Source organism: Leptonychotes weddellii, chromosome 12 (genome assembly GCF_054177405.1).
Source record: "Leptonychotes weddellii isolate Sample4059 chromosome 12, ASM5417740v2, whole genome shotgun sequence".
NCBI classification, from domain to species: Eukaryota; Metazoa; Chordata; class Mammalia; order Carnivora; family Phocidae; genus Leptonychotes; species Leptonychotes weddellii.
Window position 1 is genome coordinate 69,069,889 of NC_138380.1, and position 21,703 is coordinate 69,091,591.

The 21,703-nt window shown below is 37.6% G+C and overlaps 1 protein-coding gene across 1 annotated transcript in view; it reads left to right on the top strand.

The window, feature by feature from the left end:
- Positions 1-21,703, top strand: part of ELAPOR2 (endosome-lysosome associated apoptosis and autophagy regulator family member 2) — a 67,385-nt gene that overhangs the window by 15,191 nt on the left and 30,491 nt on the right. Inside the window, exons 6-15 of the mRNA XM_081800622.1 lie at positions 3,595-3,775; positions 5,240-5,368; positions 8,236-8,326; positions 9,002-9,104; positions 12,287-12,424; positions 13,923-14,186; positions 14,715-14,888; positions 16,922-17,111; positions 18,371-18,467; positions 19,135-19,236. Of these exons, the coding sequence (XP_081656748.1) occupies positions 3,595-3,775; positions 5,240-5,368; positions 8,236-8,326; positions 9,002-9,104; positions 12,287-12,424; positions 13,923-14,186; positions 14,715-14,888; positions 16,922-17,111; positions 18,371-18,467; positions 19,135-19,236 (1,469 nt within the window). The remainder of the gene's footprint in view (positions 1-3,594; positions 3,776-5,239; positions 5,369-8,235; positions 8,327-9,001; positions 9,105-12,286; positions 12,425-13,922; positions 14,187-14,714; positions 14,889-16,921; positions 17,112-18,370; positions 18,468-19,134; positions 19,237-21,703) is intronic.

Below are 21,703 nucleotides of genomic sequence, written 5' to 3' on the forward strand. Positions count from 1 at the left end.
CCAATGACATTTTTCAAAGTGCTGGAACAAACAATCCTAAGATTTGTATGGACTCAGAAAAGACCCCGAATCGCCAAGGAAATGTTGAAAAAGAAAAAGCTGGGGCCTCATATTGCCTGATTTCAAGCTCTATTACAAAGCAGTGATCACCAAGACAGCATGGCACTGGAACAAAAACAGACATATAGACCAGTGGAACAGAATAGAGAGCCCAGATATGGACCCTCAACTCTATGGTCAAATAATCTTCAACAAAGCAGGAAAAAACATGCAATGGAAAAAAGACAGTCTCTTCAATAAATGGTGCTGGGAAAATTGGACAGCTATATACAGAAGAATGAAACTCGACCATTCTCTAACACCATATACAAAGATAAACTCTAAGTGGGTGAAAGACCTCAATGTGAGACAGGAATCCATCAAAGTCCTGGAGGAGAACATAGGCTGTAACCTCTTTGACATTGGCCACAGCAACTTCTTTCAAGATAGTCTTCTTTAAATTATTTTTTAAAAACAGCTTTATTGAGATTGAATTGTCAAATTAGACAATTCAGTTGTCATATTAGACATCAGTGTTTCTGGTATTTTCACCCCAATCTAATGTTAGAACATTTCCTTGCCTAAAGCCCTGGCTACAATCTGCAGGACAATGTTCAATCCCCATGGTGTCTTCCACATAAAGGAAGAAGAGGGCTCAAGCTTTGATGCATTTTGAAAGGGCACAAGGAGGTAACCACAAGGGCAAAGAGAAAACAGCAGAACCTTCATAGAAAAGGAATCCAAGTGATGCTGATATGTAGATGGGTGAGCTGAGGAGAAGCTTAGAGCACATTAGATGTTGAGCATGGCTTCGAAGGAGGGGATAGGTGCAACTTGGCAGAAGGGTGTGGGCATGTCAGAGAGACAAATGATGAGGGCCCAGTGTCTGGCTACTGGAAGAGATCAAGGATTGGACAAGTCAGGAAGACAAGCAATAGACCGCCTGGTTGGGAACACACAGGTCAGAACATCATAGAGCACAAGGCAACTAGGTTGGAGTGGCAGTTGGTAGACTTGTAAAGCACATATAACTTAGCTCTGATGAATTCAGCCAGTCTACAGAAGCCTTGGTGCTTCTGTACAGGGACATTTGAAGGAAGAAAGCTGGCAACCATGGACAAATGCAGTCTCAAAATTTGTCTAAATTTTAGTCTTCCCTGTCCTGAATTTTATTTTGACATGAGAATTGATACCTCCATGTGTTTCTCTAAAATGTATTTATTCACACATAAGGTAAATACTCGGACACTATGGTCTTCTCTAATCTTACTGGCAATTTGATGAGTTTTGTTCTATTAGGGTTTTTTTGGGTTCATAAAATGTTTCATAATTTTATCTTGACTTGCCAAAGAATGAGTTGATTGTTGGTTTTTTACCTGCACTGTGAGCCATCTGGTGCTAAGTCATCATTTATATTATTATCTTTCCCCAGCCAGCTCCACTTGAAATCATCTGTTCCGGTTAGAAAGAGAGGCATAGATTCAATCTGCCATGTGAAGCAAGAGGCCTCATAAACAAAACTGTTACTGTAGAGCATTTGAAATTTGGCTTCTCACTGTTTAAATGTTTAAAGGTGGTGCACATTTTCTAATTTTTAAACATTTACTGTGCTTGGATTGAGAATCATGTGGTCAGCTGACTTGTCAAAAATATACTTCCTCATTTTACTATTTTTACTCTAACTGAACTGACCCTTCTTTTTTTTTTTTTTTTATTCTTATGTTAATCCCCATACATTACATCATTAGTTCTAGATGATGAACTGACCCTTCTTGACTGGTGTTATGTCACTGTTTACTAGCTGTGTCTAATTCTTGGGCAAGTTGTTCAACAGCTCTCACCCACAGCTTCCTTATTTATAAACTTGAGGATAATAGTGCTGACCACCAAAGTGGTGGGGAGGAGTACAAGGTGCACCCCCAGGATCAGTGCGAGTGCTCAACCTCAGCACCAGCCCCACTCCCACGCGGGAACCACCTATTTTCAACAGTGCCGTAGCTCATACCTAACAGTGCGATTTTAATTCATGTCAAAATAAATCAGCAAATTTGTGAATTCATTGGGTTGGAAATTTGTTTTCTCTACTTGCTAAGCCAGATTTTTAGAAAGACAATCCCCCAGATATAATGATTTGCTTAGATTCTCTGAATTTTATGTGCCCTTTTTTCAGAGGAGTTGAGAACCCCTCTGGATACAGGATCTAGTTTATTTTTTTTCACTGTTGAAGAAGCTTCAGCAGGAGCAGCCATCATTTTACAGCTGGGAAGAGAGAGGCAGGTGGGTCCAGTGACTGGTTGAACTGTATCATGATGTGGGCCATAAAATGAATGCAGAAAGAGGGTTATAAAAGGAAAAATATGTTATTTATAATTCTGTTGAGACATCTACCTTTTAAACTATTTCCTTTAAGCATCCTTTTTCAGATAAGTTAATTTGCTCTTCCATAAGAGAATACTTGAGAATAAAATTGAGTGGTCTAGAGGGTGTGCTATATATAATTTTCTATTAGCTGAAAATAGCTATAGAGAATTGTCTTTAATTTTGTTTCTCCAGCTTCGGTATTAGACTTATTATTGCAAAAGTTGTTTTGAAGGAGAAAGCGTTCTTATATTGGATTATATGTCTATTGAAGGAAACAGTCTCTTTTTAAAAACTATAGTTATGAAATTATTTATCCTTTGCATTTAAAATACCGTCTTATTTTTACTGAGCATATTGATTTTGTTTGTGAAATGGCTAACCCATTTAATTTTTCTGGTTTCACAATGAGAGTAATTTTATAATCGCAACTTTCTGGGTTTGGCTGAGTTATAGTTATCTTGCGTATTTGGTGTTGTGTAGGGGTATGTGTATGTGTGAGAGAAAAGGAGAAGATAAGGTTTGAAACACTTCTGTCTTTGAAAATAGAGGTCATCTTAATTCTGATGTTAGAAGCATCTGCAACAGGGCCCAGAATTAGAAATGTTTTAACTATGGCTCTTGTAGTCTAACATCACGGTATTGGAAAAGATTCAGAGAGCAACCACATGTATTTGTGAAATGCAGGATTGAAATGAGAAGCTAGATATAGTCTTTTTAAAAACGTACACCTTTTCTTTTGTGATCATATTGTGCTAGGCATGGTGATAGTTGCTGAGGGTGAGGGAAATGAAGAGTGTAGTGAAGGTCTCCAAATGGAAAAGGTAGTCTCTTCATAGAAGCACATGTCATTGTGGAATAAAGTGAATGAGTGGCTACAAGAGTAAGGATTATAATCATGTATCTATATTTTAAAGTGGAATTCCATGATGATGAACGTGCTGCATGGATGCGGTAAGGCCCACCTGTAGCTCATAGTAAAAACACGTGGAAGAAACGGCCATCGTCCCAACCAACGTTTGTTTTTTTTCTTTTTATCTCATTTTGTTACTAATGGTTTAGATTCTTTTCACCTGGCCCTTCTATTCTTTCACTATTCGACTTTTCCTAGGCTTTCTGTTTAATGTTTTTATTACTGGAAAGTTAAAGCAAATAAAGCATCTTCTATGACCTGCGAACTTTTTTTTTTTTTCCCAGACGCAAATTATGTACAAGTGGATAGAGCCCAAAATCTGCCAGGAGGATCTCACAGATGCTATTAGGTTGCCCCCTTCTGGAGAGAAGAAGGACTGTCCACCTTGCAACCCTGGATTTTATAACAATGGATCATCATCTTGCCATCCCTGCCCTCCTGGAACATTTTCGGATGGAACAAAGGGTAGGATGCCAATTGGACCTTTAGCAAAATAATCTTGCTGGACTATTGTGACCTTGTTCTTCATTGTTTTTGTGGAAGACTTCTTTATAAAACATACTTATCTCACAGAGACTGAAGAAGAGTTGAGAAATATCCTAATGAATTGTGAGGTGGCAGTGGCTTCGTTAACATACCACAAGGATAGATTTTTATTGGCATTTTGTGTAATGCGTGTAATACCCTCTTCATGGGATGACTCACTCTGCCTTTGAATGTTGATAAAAAAAATTCCACCATATTAAGTGTTAAGGATAGACACTCCTTTTCCAGTGAGGGTGTACACATATATTAATGCAAGCATAAAATATAACCTCTTCTAATTCAGCTTTGGAACACAAATCACATTTTGTGCTATACTAATAGCAAAAATTACTCATTTTGGTCATATGGTAGTGAAGATAGTCTCTTAATTGCTTCAGGGTGTACAGTAGAGAAAATGTTAGTGCTTATCAAATAATATAGAAAGTGCTGCAGAGTTTGTTTTAATTTTGGTAGACAAAAATTACAATGCATTTCAGTTGTAGTCTTCTCATTTGAATTTAGCCATGCCATCTGCTTACTACCCAGAGCCTTAGATAGCATAAGAAAGACTCAAGAGTCTGATTGACTTGGTTTTGAATCGACATCCCACAGGCGACTGTGAGTGTGATTTATCCAAGTTACTTAAACCTTTTGTACCTCCATTTTCCTGTCTGTAAAATTGTGGGTAATAATATCTAGCTCATTATCATTGAGCAGGTTATGTAAAAATGTGTCCTAAAGTAATTTGGTAGCAAGAAGTGTTTGCTCAGTGAACATTTCTCTTTCTCTCTAATGACATGATTAATGCAAAGTGTGTTGGGTAAATTCAGAAATGGTTGGAAAGGACACTTCCGTTTCATTGTTGCAGATACTAATTTAAATCAGGTTTATTAATAAATGTGACTCTGAACTTCCAGTATCATTTTTCGACATAGCCAATATTTGAATTTCAACTAATGAGTCCATAATTAAATGGTATAATACTGTTAAGTTTAATAACCAATAGGAAGGCTGAAATATTTCCTTGTTTATGAGGTGGAGCGAACTGATTCTAAGATCACATATAAGAGAACTAGTTTCAGATTATCCTACTTGTGGAGGGTGATTTGATGTTAGCCATTACTCTCAGAAATGAAGGAAAAAATAATTTTAGAAGATTTTATATTGATCCTTTTCCTTTTTCATGTTAGTCAAGTGCATATGGGTAAATTATATCCAGAAATATTTTTCTTTCCAGATTGCTTTAGAAAAAGTTATTAATTCTTAAGGGAATTTGTGCTCTACTGTCTCTCTTTCCTGCTTCCTTCTCTGCTAATTAAAGTTTAGTAGTTCTTAGAACAGAGGAAGAGGAAGATAGCCAGATGCAGTTTAACTGTAATTGTTTATTTCACTTGTCTGTCATAGAATGTAGGCCGTGTCCAGCAGGAATGGAGCCTGCACTTGGGTTTGAATATAAATGGTGGAATGTCCTTCCTGGCAACATGAAAACTTCCTGCTTTAATGTTGGGAATTCAAAGTGTGATGGAATGAATGGTGAGTTCAGAATCGCCTTGTGGATGTATCTGGGTCATAGAGACTCTTGGACCCAGCTTTCTAAAAACATACCAAAAATGGGTATGAGGAACTTCATTCCTATCAGTTAGCTATGTGTCTGCCTTCCAGCCCTCACATGGAAATAATAAATGGGGTGTCACAGCCAGTTGACTTTTCTGTAACAATATAAACTATTTTGCATTTTTTTTGGAGTCAGCTTTAAAGTAGATATTGAGGATCGCCATTTATGGTTATAAATACCAGAGTAGATCACCAAGGGATGTAATGAAATCTATGTCACTTGCCATTTTGAAGGGTAGGATGACAGCATTTCTGCCAGAATTGGTTGAGTCTGGCTCAGGACTGAAATGTGTCGAGAGGTGAAATCGTCTCTAACTCCCCTTCCCTATGAAATCTATAACTGTGTGTACAAAATATATATAAACCCCACTTACTGAAAACTTGAAAATGTGACGGAGTTCTATAAGATTGTGGCTGACTTTTATTTGTTCCAATATTTTAAGACCTGAGAGAGGCTAGCTCTTCATTGTTCTGAAATATTTGCTGGTTGAATGAGTGACAGTATCTGTACGTGTATTTTTAAACTTGATGCTAGGAGTAGGTGTTACAAATACTAGGATTTTATATCAAAATGCATCCTTTTACTCTTTTCATTTCATTAGCAATTTTTATGAGCTCACTTTTTCTCCATATTGTATTTTGTTGTTTTAAATAATTCTTTTAAATTGCATCTGTTTTAAATCAGCACCTATCTGAAATACATATACTTGGGATGTAGGAAGTGAGGTGAACACCTGAAAACAAAGATTGAAAAATAGTAGGTCCATGAATAGTGTTGGTTAAACAGATGAGTGAGAGAGGGAAAGACAAAGCCATAATATATATTAAACATTATGAAATATTCTCTTTTTTGACCAATAATCCCATTTCTAGGAAATTATCATAAGGGAGAAGAAGAGAAAATACAGTAGGTACTACTTGACCATGAGGGTTTGTGTTCCTAAAAGATCCTCTGATTGAGTTCTAAGTTGAAGAAGTTAAGATCTGTGGAGGAAAAATAAGATTGGGAAGGCCAGGGAATTGAATGAACTCATGAAAGCATTGTGTGTGTGTGTGTATTCACTTACTAGTAAAGATTATCTAGAACTTTTATTTGATCTTTTAGAGAACTTGGTCTGCCTCTCGTGATAATACTCAACGTAGCCACTTGCTCCCTCCTTTACTTAGAGAATCTCTTAGTGCAGAAATAAAATCTAATCAGGCCGAAATTAAAAATGCTTTAACTGAGATGCAGTCTAAAATGGATGCTCTAACAGCTAGGATAAATGAGGCAGAAGAGAGTCAGTGACATAGAAGACAAGATGATGGAAAGGAAGGAAGCTGAGGGAAAGAGAGAAAAACAACTAATGGACCAGGAGAGGAGGCTTTGAGAAATCAGTGATATCATAAAGCAAAACAACATTAAAATTACTGGGGTCCCAGAAGAAGAAGAAAGAGAGAGAGGGACAGAAGGTATATTTGAACAAATCATACCTGAGAACTTCCCTAATCTGGAGAAGGAAACAGGCATTCAAGTCCAGGATGTAGAGAGAACCCACCCTTCAAAATCATAAAAATAGATCAACATCCCAACATATAATAGTGAAACTTGCAAATTTCAGAGATAAAGAGAAAATCCTGAAAGCAGCTCAAGAGAAGAACTCTTTAATTTACAGGGGTAGGAACATTAGATTGGCAGCAGACTTATCCACAGAGACTGGCAGACCAGAAAGGACTGGCATGATATATTCAGGGTACTAGATGAGAAAAACGTGCAGCCAAGAATACTTTATCCAACATATCTCCTTCCATTCAGAATGGAAGGAGAGATAGCTTCCAGGATAAACAGAAGCTAAAAGAATTTGTGATTACTAAACCAGTCTTGCAGGAAATATTAAAGGGGATCCTGTGAGTGAAGAGAGAGCCCATAAGTAACATAGACCAGAAAGAAACAGAGACAACCTACAGAAACAGGGACTTTACAGGTAATACAGTGGCACTAAACTCGTATCTTTCAATTGTTACCCTGAATGTAAATGGGCTAAATGCCCCTATCAAAATACACAGGGTATCAGGTGGATAAAAAAGCAAGACCCATCCGTATGCTGCCTACAAGAGACTCATTTTAGACCTAAAGACACTTCCAGGTTGAAAGTAAGGGGGTGGAGAAACATTTATCATGCTAATGGACAAAAAAGGAAAGCTGAAGTAGCAATCCTCATATCATACAAGCAAAGACCGTAGTAAGGGATGAAGAGGGACACATCATACTTAAAGGATCTATCTAACAAGAAGGTCTAGGGTGCCTGGGTGGCTCAGTCAGTTAAGCGACTGCCTTCGGCTCAGGTCATGATCCTGGAGTCCCGGGATCGAGTCCCGCATCGGGCTCCCTGCTCAGCGGGGAGTCTGCTTCTCCCTCTGACCCTCCTCCCTCTCGTGCTCTCTGTCTCTCATTCTCTCTCTCGCAAATAAATAAATAAAATCTTTAAAAAAAAAAAAGCAAGAAGGTCTAAAAATTATAAATATTTATGCTCCTAACTTGGGAGCAGCCAATTGTATAAGCCAATTAATAATGATATTAAAGAAACACATTGATGATAATACAATAATAGTAGGGGACTTTAATACCCCACTCACTGCAATGGACAAATCATCTAAGTAGAAGATCAGCATGGAGTATTTCTAACTTTGAACATAAACACTAATAGTCCTTTTTTTTTTTTTTTTTTTTTTTACCATATTTAAAAAGGTTGTTGGAAATCAATAATGGGATTTTTACTGATAAAGATGCCTCATTTCATTTCCAGGTTGGGAAGTGGCTGGAGATCATATCCAGAGTGGGGCTGGAGGTTCGGATAATGATTACCTGATCTTAAACTTGCATATCCCAGGATTTAAGTAAGGAAAACCAATTCTGATTCCTTTCTGTAAGAATCCTCATGCCTGTTTCCCTATAGAAATAGATGAAATAGGACTGCCTTCATAAAATATACTTACATTGTGATGGACTTAGCAAATAACAAGCTGTTTTAGGATAATGTATTACATTTAAGAATATCTGTAGAATTGTAACTATAGCTATTAGTTGTATATTTAGATGAAACTGAAAGTTTTTAACAATAATTCTATCCAAATGTTACAATAACCATGATTATTTGATGCTTAATGAAGAGGTCTTTGTCCAAGTTGTTGTTTGTGGGGGTATCTTTTGGTTTATAAGTTTATTTTTGTCTCAGTTTTATCTGTTAAGTAGTATGTTATAACTGTTTAAATCACTTTTTGCTTTAGTTCCCCATGTTGAAGTTTCCCGATAAGGCATATTTTTCTTACTTTAGGATGGATGGTAATGTTTACACAGGAGATTCAAGCATATTACCATCGTTGTGTAGACTCCTTACTGGAATGGTCTGGGCATGCAGAGATGGAGTAAGGAAGAAGTTGTGGCTGTGGGGAACCATGGATTAGGGGAAGAGAAGAGCATGGCTTTCAGCTTAATGGAAAAAGTGACTTAGTTTTGTGCCATACTCTATTTAGAATATACAATAAATATTATAATTTTAATCTGTCAAATAGGCCACCAACATCTATGACTGGAGCCATGGGTTCTGAACTGGGAAGAATAACATTTGTCTTTGAGACCCTCTGTTCAGCTGACTGTGTTCTGTATTTCATGGTGGTAAGTGAAAGAGGGGCTTTCAAAGGCGGGTTTCTAAGCTTAGCATGTTCTTTCAAGTGTCAGTTCATTCATGCAAATTGGGATAAGAATCCCATTTTTCTTCCCATTCTTAGGTCTCCTTGCAAAAAATTAAAAAATATCTAAAGAAGTCACTAAGAAATGTGCAGTGCAGCCCACAAAGAAAGCTTGTGTTCCTCATGGGGAGGACTGAGCAAGGGGGCTTGGGTGACTGACGGAAGTCAGGGAATATTAATCTGGTAAAAACTCCTTCATAAAGATATGCCATCAGCACAAAGAAATTCTCCTCTAATAACCATTCTGTAGTTCAAACCACTAGGAAGGAAAAACCTATATTTATAAGTGAGGGTAGAAAATAATGGGGGTGTAGGGCATTGGGAAGAAAGGAAACTCTTCACTGTTAAATTTAGTAACTATAGGCAAAGAACATTACTATGTGCCTGTCATAATTTTGCTCAATTTTTTCTAGATGCCCTACACATTTCAACTCTTAGCTTGAGAAAAGTAGGAACATTAAATTTATTAAGACCTTGTGCGGGTATTAGAAGGTTGTTGGCTAAGATTTTAATACTGTAAGTAGTGACTTCCTAGACATTGTTTTTGCTTTTTCCCCAGTCTTTTAGTAGCTAGTTAGCAGTCTGTTAACAGTTTCCTCCGTGATATACAAGTTAGATGAAGATTTAAATATTTATTTGTGGGGTGCCTGGGTGGCTCAGTCTTTAAGTGTCTGCCTTCAGCTCAGGTCATGATCTCAGGGTCCTGGGATCGAGCCCGGCACCGGGCTCCCTGCTCTGCGGAAGGCCTGCTTCTCCCTCTCCCACTCCCCCCTGCTCATGTTCCCTCTCTTGCTGTGTCTCTCTCTGTCAAATACATAAATAAAATCTTTAAAAATAAATGAATAAATGAATAAATAAATAAATAAATAAATATTTGTGATTACTACCAGCTTCAAGGAAGGCAGACTATTTTCTTCCTGGCGGGGGGTGGTAGTCGTAGTGAAAGAAGATCATGAATAATCTTCAACACATCCATTTAATATGCCACAAATAACTAATAATTATTCAATTCCCAGCTCTGCCTTCCTATTTCTTTAATCTGTTAGTTCTTCATCCTCAGTACCATTGCTGAAGTCCAGACTCTCATTATTTCTCAGCAGCTGTCTGTATTCTCTCTCCATTCTCTCATATATGCTGCTGTCAAAATTACCTTTATAAACATAAAAACAGTAATGGCGGCCTCCACAGCAAATCTGCCTCCTTCACCTTGCTGGTTGGCTACTGCCTATGGCAGAGGCTATCAAAGTGTGGTCCCTGGACCAGCATCACCTGAGAATCTGTTAGAAACGTAGGTTTCTCAGCCATATCCTAGTCTTAATGAGAAGCTCTGGTGATGGGCCCAGATATCTGTATTTTAGCCAGCCATGAGGGTGGTTCTAACATCAACTAAAGTTTGAGAACCAATTGCCTCTGAATATGCTTAAAATTTCTTAGCATGACATCATTATGACTTTTTGTACTCTTTGCCCAGCTTCTGTTTCACAAGTCCACTGTTACTACTCACACCTCTTAGGACACCGTGAATTTGTTAGAGGAACACCCTGTACTTCAGTTCTCCTGCCTTGGCACTCTAAGCCCCAATGGCTTTCTTCCTTTGGCTCTTTTGTCTGGTGAACTCCCACTCATAATTCAAGGGCTGCTCAAACTTCACCTCTTCTGGGAAGCTTTCTCTTAACCCTTTAAGTAAAATTAGCCGCTCTCTCTAGTGTGCTCCAAAAACTCTTCGAGAAAACTCTATTTTAATTATGTGACTATATTGATGTTTTTTTCTCTCTCACTTGACCAAGCACTCCTGAGGGTAGAGATCATAGCTATTTATTTTCATGAATCAATCTTAAGAGTTTTTAGCTCATAGCAGAATCTGTTAGTTTTCTTTCCTCTCTGTTTGATTTGGTTTTCTCACAGGATTTTTTGTGATGTCAATTAAATAGTGTATAGAAATGCTTTCAAAAGCATGCAGTGTTTTACAAAGGTAAGATGGCATTATTTATGGTAATGCAATAAATTCCACTTATTATTGGAATAAACATCTAGAAATATGATGTTTAACAGAGCACTGTCTGTGTATTCTGAGCTTCTTTTAGGAAGTGGCATGTATGGTGGTTTGGTCATTTGGTAACGTGGGGAATTCTGTAATGTGTAACCAGCACATTCTGTTATTCCTGTCTGTGGTGTGAACTCAAGACACATCTCTTTATAGCATGTTTGATTACTTTATAAGGTTTGACTCCTATGTTTATAACAGAGAAAGAAACAGACATATCTTGGGCTCATGCCGTCATATTGTCAACATCCCAGATAATGTAACAGAAGCCCATCCAAATTTCTAAGTCATCTATTAGGGTTTCTGTAGGGACCACTAATTAGAAAATTCAAGGCTAGGTTTGGTTTTCACTTCAAATTAATTAGATGCGTATTGCATTATTTGGTTGACTTAATATATTTGCTTTCTAATCACATTAATGACAGCACACTGGTTGGAATGTTACACATTTGTAGAATATTCCAGATATTGAATTTAGCTAAGGAAATCAGAAATAAGATATTACACGAATTCCTTTGGAGTTCAAGTTTAAGCAGAAGAAGATTCTTTGGACTTAAAATAACATTCTGGTTAATGTACACTTGGAGAAGCCTGGAAGTTGCAAGTGTCATTCAGAGGGAACTTAGAATTCCTGTGCAAGAGCTGCCTATCAGAATCTCACAAGGAAAAAGGCAAACATGGAAAAACCTTGCTATTCTCTGAGGAGCCTAGAAGTTTACTGTGAGAAGTTGGAGGAATTATGTTTTCCTTTCAAAGTGTATTTCCTAAGCTAGAGTCACGTGCACACAGGCACACATGCACACATACATTCTTAAATGTACTATAATTTGATACCTCTTTCAGGTTATATTGGCAATGTAGTTGAAAAATCGTAATTACTAAGCTAGTGAGTGCTTGTGTAGACTTGAAGGGAGGTTTTGAGAGTTCTAGGGTGATGTGCTCTGCAGATAAATATTCACTGACCCTACAGGGGTTATTGTAAAGACACATATTTGTAATGTATACATATGTATATTAATCCTGAATTTGTGCTTTTTTGTTTATATTTTTCTACTATATATTAGGATATTAATAGGAAAAGTACCAATGTGGTGGAATCATGGGGTGGAACCAAAGAAAAGCAAGCTTACACCCACATCATCTTCAAGAATGCAACATTTACATTTACATGGGCTTTCCAGAGAACCAATCAGGGTCAAGATGTAAGTTCCAAGCACTTTTTTTTTTTCAAATACAAAGATGACGCTCCCAATGGACATTCATACACAACGATCACTCAAATCTTTTGGAGGAAAAGACTTAGTTTTTTATTGATGTGGGATCAGTCATTTGGTTAGGGAGTGGATTTGGATAAAAATGGTATATATATTTTTTGAGAGCAAGAATGTATGAAATTGAATAACACAATGTCTCTTTGGATCGTTCTATACTAAACAGATATATTTGTTGAAAGCTTAACTATGCTAAACATATATTTGTTGAAAGCTTAAGAGAAAGAAAATCTGATTTTGTAGTTATTTAAAAACATATTTTTTTAAAGCTTTCTAAGACTTTGAGAAGGCTAGTGACTGTCTTCCTCTTTTTCTGAATGATCTGACATTTGTCCTGGAGCCATTAACTGGCGTTGGCTTATTATTTCATTGTAGTGATGTCTCCTTGTATAGCCTGGAGAGTGTGTATGTACACACAATTAGGTTAACACACAGAATTATTTATTTTCTTCTACTGCCCCTGCTAGAGTAGACCCTAATCCTCCCCTAAGTAAGTTCCACTGTATGTTTCAATAGTGGCAGGACTGTTACTTTTGTGGATCTCCATAGACGTGAACTTCCCAAGGTGCAAACAAGGTAAACCACTTTAAACCGTGGTGACAAATGCAGAACATTTTCTCTTGTCTCTTTGGGCTTTCACTGGGAAACCCATTCTCAGTTGTTACTTGACGCTAATTGTTCTTGATGAGTGTTCAGGTTACCACCAGGTGGGGCATGAACGTGCTGTGGAGTGCTTCCTTGTCTTCCTGTTGTCTTTACCCCAGAGAAAAACATTAAGTAGTCTAGGGTAGCTCTGTTCTCTACTGATAAAATGTTGCCCACTGCCTGGTGAGAACTAGATCTTAATTGACCCAGTGTCATAAGAAGGAAAAGTATAGTTAGACCCAGGGATTTGCTCTCTACTATGCATCCCTTCACTAGAAATCCATACATAGGGAAAGTACTGGAGAAAGAGAGAGAAAGGCTCAGAGGGGTGCTGTGATGGCATCACAGTGTTGGGTGAGGAGCAGAGTCCTAGTCTTTCAAGACTAACCCCTCATCTAAGGCTTTACCACTTGCTATACGGCAAATATCCTATTGTATCATTACAGTTAGGCTGATCCCTGAATAAACTATGATGGGAGATAAAGTTGCTCCTCTGTTAAACCATACCAGTTCTTCCAGATGTAAAGCCTATAAATATGCCTGATCTTGGCGGTGATTGCGGATAACCTCCTGGAACTCCATTACTATGGAAATTAGCTCCTAGTGTTAAGATTTAAGATTTTTTTTTAAAAGAACCAAGAAGAAATAATATTAATCCGCTATCGATTATAAACTGTTAGGCTGGAACACTCTGCTTAGCTATTTTGGTGATATCAACACAAAACAATCTGGTTGTACAATTAAGCCCCAAGGCGGAAGTCATTACTTTCTGCTCTCTTTCTAGAATAGACGGTTCATCAATGACATGGTGAAGATTTATTCTATCACTGCCACTAATGCCGTTGATGGGGTGGCGTCCTCATGCCGTGCCTGTGCCCTCGGTTCTGAGCAGTCGGGCTCATCGTGTGTCCCCTGCCCCCCAGGCCACTACATTGAGAAAGAAACCAACCAGTGCAAGGAGTGTCCACCTGACACCTACCTGTCCATACATCAGGTCTATGGCAAGGAGGCTTGTATTCCATGTGGGCCTGGGAGTAGAAGCACTCAGGTGAGTGAGTGTGTCTTTTGGTTCTCTCCAGGAAAGCACACTTTAATAGAGACACTCACAAGATATCCTTCATGTTTCTCCAGGAACTACGAAGTACTTCTATTTAGAAATGGCCTTTTCATTCTTCTTCCTGTTTTCTCTCCTCTTACATTTATTAAGCGCTTGAACACGTATTATATGCCATGAAAGCCCCAGTTCCTGAGGGCATAAGATATTAAGAAAAGCACCCAAATAAGAATGCTTTCCAAAAATATTAAAATTAGATTTTTGTGTATTCTGTTAAGGGAGAGTGAGTAAACTCCCCCGGTGGGTTGGCCATAGGAATATATGGAGAGCAGCAAGTATATCTTTGAATATTTTAATTATTGTTTAGAAATTCTCCATATTCATGTGATAAAATATAACTAAGACAAAATTACCAGAAGCGTTTTTAAATGTAGAACTGTTTTTGAAACACATTTTTCATAGCAGCTAATATTTCCTTTTCTACTATATATATATTTTTTATTTCTTAATCTTTAATCAAAGGACCACTCAGTTTGCTATAGTGACTGCTTTTTCCACCATGAAAAAGAGAATCAGAGTTTGCACTATGACTTCAGCAACCTCAGCAGCGTGGGCTCATTAATGAATGGACCCAGCTTTACCTCCAAAGGAACCAAATACTTCCACTTCTTCAATATTAGTTTATGTGGGCACGAGGTGAGTTCTGGCTGTCAGGGTGAGATGGAGCTGTGTTTCAGTTCTGATTGAGTTGATATTTTCTGTGTGGATGGCCCAATAAAATCTCTACAGAAACTAACAACCAAATGTCAGAAACAGAGCTGTGATTGCTTAAATCCTGTGTTGCCTCCTAGCACATTGGCAGCTTTCTCCAGCAGGGCCAGCCTTGTCTGCATCTCCATCCATCAAAGCACTTATTCCCCAGCCCCTGGAGCCCCAGAGCTCAGAGTTAGGGTGTAGGTGCTTGAAGGATCTTTCATTTCTGTCCAACTGGTTCGGGCTTGTCAGTCCCACCTATTTTTTAGGCAGGCAGTTTTGGTTTGAAAATGTTCTACTGTTCTTCATATTGTCGATTTTCTGTTTTAAAAAGAAAAAGACCTCCAAGAGGAAGTTTGTCTAAAAATAAAAAAGGAGGTAAACAGAGAACACATGTCAGCTGATCAGTTGGTATCTGCTAATAAATACTGGGATCTTATCTTTCTGTGGGAAGAAGCTTTAATTAATGCTGGTAATGGGAAGAGTTAGAGGATTAGATGCCCAATATTTTTATAGATCTACGAGGTTAGGGTTGGGAAGTACGTGTATGTATACACCATTAGCAAAGATGAAAATGTAATAAGGCATTTCCTCCATGTTTTTTTCCATATTAACTCCGATATCTCCAGTGGTCTTCATTATGAGATGCTGTGCCAAACTTTGTACAAAGGAAATAAAAAGAGATCTGATGACCACAGACGTTTTCAGGCAAAAAGATCTATAAATTTTACGTGGTGTGGTGTTTGTCCTGTTCTGATTTTAAAGGGAGTGATCTAACACACTCGATAGGTTGTCACTCAGTTCCTTCAATGAATAAATACATATTAAATACCTGTTCTGCTAAATACTGAGTGGAACGGTGAACGAGATTATTACATTATGTGTTATATTTCTTTTTGTCCTTACGCCTGTGTTAGCACTGTCTTGCCTTCCCTCTATCCCCTCTTCTTTTCTGTCCTCTTTATTTTCCTTTCCTTTTTATTCTCATTCCTTTCCTTTTATTGCTGTTTTCCTCTTTCTTTCCTCAATAGCTTCTCTCTAATCTTTTCCATTGCTTTCCTCTTCTCAGCTTCAACAATTTAACAATATATTGTACCTGTACTGTGGTGAAAAAGCTTAGTGGAGGGAGAACATTTTATAAGTTTGGACTGCTAGCTCCATGAAGAAAGTTAAATCTAGGTTCCTTTCTTAGTGCCCATGTGTGCTCACCCTACATCTAAGAGGAATAAAATCATCATCTTTTTTCCCTTTATACATTCCTACATAGAAATTATAAAGCTGTAGCTGTTTGCAGTGGGACTATAGTATATTTAAACCGTCCTCCAATTTTTATAAATTATATATTCCAGCTGATTAAATGATTTAAAAAGTAAACTCCTGTATTCCCTTCAACTTTCTGTGTAGTTGAGTAGTTACACGTCATTGAATCTGAGTAGGTGAATAAAGACGCTTGTAGTGACCAACTAATAAGAATTTAGATGGTGTCCTAGGATTTTGCTGCAATAAGACTTCTATGCTTTCTTCTTCAGACTTCACGTTACCTTTCTGCCACAGTAGGCCAATAAAGGTGAAGGAAGAGCACGTCTTTTTCTTTGACATTAAAACCTTCACCAGGGTTATCTGGTCTCTTTGAATGCATTGTTATCCTTTGAATTGAAGGTTTCATGGGTGACTTTTAGTTCCTTAAGTTAGATGGCTTTCATCCAGCACAAATGATGCTTGCAGTTGGAAGAGCAGTGCAGTCTTGAATTTCTATATTCATTGTAATTTAAACGACTCAACCCTAGTTAAACACTGGAGTTCCTCAAGAGATTTTTTAAAAAAAATGCCAGTGCCTGGGCCCCACACCATATCAATTAAAGCAGAATCTCTGTAGTGAGGAGAGAGCCCACTGCTCTATTAGGGTCATGAGTCTCTGAGATCTAATGTAAAGACTGACTCTTCTGTAAAACCTCTTTGTGACTTTATTTTCCTAGGGGAAGAAGATGGCTCTCTGTACCAACAATATAACAGACTTCACAGTAAAGGAAATGGTGGCAGGGTCAGATGATTACACGAATTTGGTAGGAGCATATGTATGCCAGTCAACTATTATTCCTTCTGAAAGTAAGGGTTTCCGAGCAGCCTTATCATCACAGTCCATCATTCTGGCAGATAGATTTTTAGGTAAGCTTCATTTGGTTCCTGTATGCATGCATGCAGTTATTCTAAAATTACAGTACTGATAACTTGTCATTGTGTTGGTGTTTGCCATAGATGATGAAGGCCACAGGTAATTCTAAATCATCACTTTGTAACATGGTTCAAAAGCCCCTGCAGTTGAGATCTATTGATCAGTCTAAGTGAGTGCAAGCATCTGCTGAATTTATGCATTAACTCATATGTGATAGGATGTTTTTTGAGAGTCTGTGCCTTTCATCAAATTCTCTAGGAATTTAAGAAGCAGAATAAGTTTAGAAACCAAAACTATAAACAAAAGAAGAACAGTAAACAAATATTGTGTAAACCTAAATCATAATATCTACCACCAGTTTTCATAATCTTTTCTCATACCAAAAGGAAGCTGGTGACACTTAGCAAAGGTGAAGGTGCTGAGCTTTATTCCCCGTCTGTCCTTTCTGTCTTTGTGGACTAGAGGGCATAGGAAAGTTTTAAGAATGACCTCTTAGTGATTTTTAGGGATCAAGTTCATTAGAACCTCTGGGATGATGATATAACATATAACAGTATAATAATTTAACAAGCTTCTTAGGTGATTCTAATGTACAGCAAATTTGAGGACTGTTGCTATTGACTCCAGAGGAATTCAGCTTTAATTTTCAGCACCAAGGTCAGTTACTGAATTTGCGCTCAGTCTCCGAACTCCATGTCAGAAGGAGAGGTTGCTGTTATTGCTGGCATTTTGGCTCTGCTGTCATTTTGTCTCCAAGGGATGGGAGAAATGCCTGACTTTTAGATTAAACAAAATTTGGAGTTGCTTTCTGGAAATTATTGGGTACAAAAATTTTTGTTTTCTCAGGTGTGTCTATATTTAGTGAAAAGCTGTATTAGCAAAATAGCCAGCTTGTACAACAAAACTCATCAGAAGCCAAGAATTTTAGTAATGCTAGAATGTTGAAATGTTAGAGCTGGAAGGGGCTTTAGAGATCATCTCAATTATTTCATGAATTTTACAGATTTAAGATGTAAGGCCCAGGGATGTGAAGTGACTTGAGCAAAATTACAGGGCTGTGGAGTAGATTCTTTTCTTTTTTATTCTTTAGAATTTGGAATGGTTCTTGATCTTACCATGAATGCATAAATTTAATACAATATTTCTGGTCAAATGACAGTATCAGATTAAAGCTGCTTTCAATCCAGATACACAGACTAAATAAATCTAATTTTTCCATATTGCTTAAGAGCTTCTTTTTATTGTCATCTAGGAGTGACCGTTGAAACTACATTGCAAAATATTAATATAAAAGAAGAAATGTTCCCAGTAACCCCTAGCCAAATACCAGATGTGCATTTCTTTTATAAGTAAGTGAAGATGCTGCTTCCCTTGACTATTTTAATCAAAAAAATGTCTTTTCATGGTACCTAGCATAGTAGCTTATTATACTTAATAGATACTCAATGATTGGTTCTTAAATGGAAGACTTAGTATAAAGTAGGAAAAATGAACTATTTTGAAAGTATTACATACGTTCTGATATGTATAAATATATATCTTTTCTCTGGTTTTATGTATTTTATCTATATCTATTTTTTCTATATATTCTATTTTGTCTGTTATATATATATATAATATATATAACATATATATATTCTTTTAAATTAGGCAAAAAGAGACTCTACTTCCTTGTCCAGGCAGTATTTGTAATTCACATACTTCAACATCAGCCCAAGTAGATACAACCTCTCTTCCCTTTAAAAATTTTTGTGATTATGACTTTGATTATAATTATGGTAACTTGACTAAACACCTTGAAGATAACTTATTACTTTACCGGAGAAGACAGTCCACTTTTCCTAGGCAGTGAAAGTAAATGAGCTCATTTTGTATTAAAATTCTTAATTAGTGAATCTGGACACATTTTTCTTTTTCATTGTTGCATAAAGCATGGGAGCAGTTATACACAGGATATTTATGTCTTGGTGGTCTATGTCCTGTCTGTTCTGTAAAATGCCATTCGCCCTGTAATAGGTCTTCTACAACTACAACATCTTGTGTCAATGGCCGGTCAACTGCTGTGAAAATGAGGTGCAATCCTACCAAACCAGGAGCAGGAGTGATTTCAGTCCCCAGGTATTCTTACTTCTATGTGGTTATTTCACATTTGTATTTATTGTGAGGCAACAAAACTCTCCAGAATCTTACTATTTTAAAACATATTCTCTAGGAATGCAAAGCAGAAAGAACAGAAGAATATGTAGGTTTTTGTTGTAGGGATGTGCTGAGTGTCTCTTAAGAGGAATAGGTTCTCACCAATCTCAGTACTTCCCAGTCTCCTCAATGGCATCTTCTCACCCTGTTTGCCTAAGTGTCTAATAGCCTTGTAAATTATTTAATATATAATTATTGTGTTTGTATCCTTGTATTTATTCATAGTGTTTAGTCCCAATTTGCTTAAGAGCTGTGCTATATATAACCTAGCTTGTAGTTCTTCATCAACAGTGAACTACCTTGGTGATCTAGATGGAAGCAATCTACCCTCTGAATCGTAGCTTCTTCCTCTGTAAGAGGATAGGGGCCAGGGTAGATCATTTGTATGCTCCATTTCCAACTCCTCCATTTTCTGATGAATGGTGGCAGAATCACCAAGGTAGAGTCTCATCTGTAGAATACATAATACAATTCATTTAACTTACTGGCATTGAGGCAACAGCGCTCCACAGTCTCAATCTGACTAATACAGTCCACTTGGGTGGGAACACTAAGAGAAAATGAACAATTTCATGCCCTCAGAACTGTCAACTTACTTACTGCTTTCATGGTGTGAGTGACACGTAAATGTCTGCTGATTTTCATTCTTTGCACTTATTCATTATTCTGTGTGTAGATTATTCCTAATCTTTGTGCAGGATTAAGGTGCCTTTGGATCAGTTTGACTTGCAGGTTTTTCTCTATCAAGCTAGCAAAAGTGTATATTTTTAAAAAAGAAAATAATTGACTTAGTTTTGTTTTTGATAGTTTCACGATAACCCTTGAGAGATTGAAGCTCTTCTGCTTATGTCACTGCAGTATTGGAAATCAGTGGTCTAAGCGTTGTGTCAACTACTTGATATCTTAAAAATATTAGCAGTGCTAACAATATTGTGGGTTTACTTTGGTTCATAAAGGTACACTAGTATTCACATCTCACCAACTGTGTTTCTCTGGTTCTCATGGATCTGGGAATTAATTTTTCTTTTCACCTTTTCAAGGTGAGAGAAGTATATGATGAGAGGAGAACAATGAAAGGTAATAGACATCAGTGAAAGAGACAGAGGGAGCCTGATGCTCAAGAGCATCATGTGGTGGAGGATCCCTGGGCCAGCATCCAAGCTGGAGTCAGGGCAGCAAACCACACTTTGTTTATGAGAAGGTGTGTTTAGAGTTGCTTTAATTATTCTCCAATATCCCACCATATAGCTTTGAGGTCACATGCTTCTTCTATTCATGGTAGCATCTATAAGGTCTTTTTTTTGGACTTAGCAACTAGCCTCTCTGAGTTTGGCCTCTTGGAGTCTCCCTTGATGGCTTCCAAAGCCTTCTCCAGGGCTCTGGCTAAAGTAGATAATACGACCAAAGATAAGGTGTGTCCTTTAGAAAGTATCTCACTCTCACTCTCCCAAGGTTGGTTCTGATGTTTTAAAGTAATAAAAAAAATAGTCTCATGATGTTAAATGATAATAGCATTTAGAAACTTGATTTTTTTTCCTTGTAAGGAGAGGAAAAGTTAGTTTTTCCTTTGACCTAGCAGTTTGTTCTATTTACGGAATTTAGCTGTCTTTGCCAGGGTTTCTTAAGATCACCTGTGACAGAATACCTTGGGGTGTCTATTTTAAAAATCAATTTCTAGATCTTTCATGAAACCAAAAGAATCTCTTGAGTGTCAAGCACAGGAATTTTTTTTTAAATACAAGGCAATCCTGGGTTGCCTAGTGGGCTCAGTTGGTGGAGCGTGTGACCTTTGATCTCACGGTCGTGAGTTTGAGCCCCACATTGGGGGTAGAGATTACTTAAAAATAAAATATTATAGGGGCACGTGGGTGGCTCAGTCGGTTAAGCAACTGCCTTCAGCTCAGGTCATGATCCCAGGGTCCTGGGATCGAGCCCCTCATCGGGCTCCCTGCTTTGCGGGAGGCCTGCTTCTCCCTCTCCCACTCCCCCTGCTTGTGTTCCCTCTCTTGCTGTCTCTCTCTCTGTCAAATAAATAAACAAAATCTTAAAAAATAAATAAATAAAATATTATAAAAAACACAAGGCAATTCTGATGCAGATTAAAATTTTGGAACTAATCTTAATCCACATTTTGGTATTTTGGTGATTTGGCTTGTTTTTTTTCTGAGACAAATTCTCAAACAGTTCTGCATTTTAGTTTTCTGAAAGGTTAATTTAAAATGTCTTGGTCTACAGGGTAGTTCTTCACCCATATTTGATAAAACTCTCTATATAATTATGATGCACATTGAGGTTTGAGGACCAGTGCTCTAGGCAACGGCTGGAACCCCACAACCTAATGAAGGTGCTAACCTTCAGTTCTTGCTTCAATCAGTTCCCCATAAGGGCA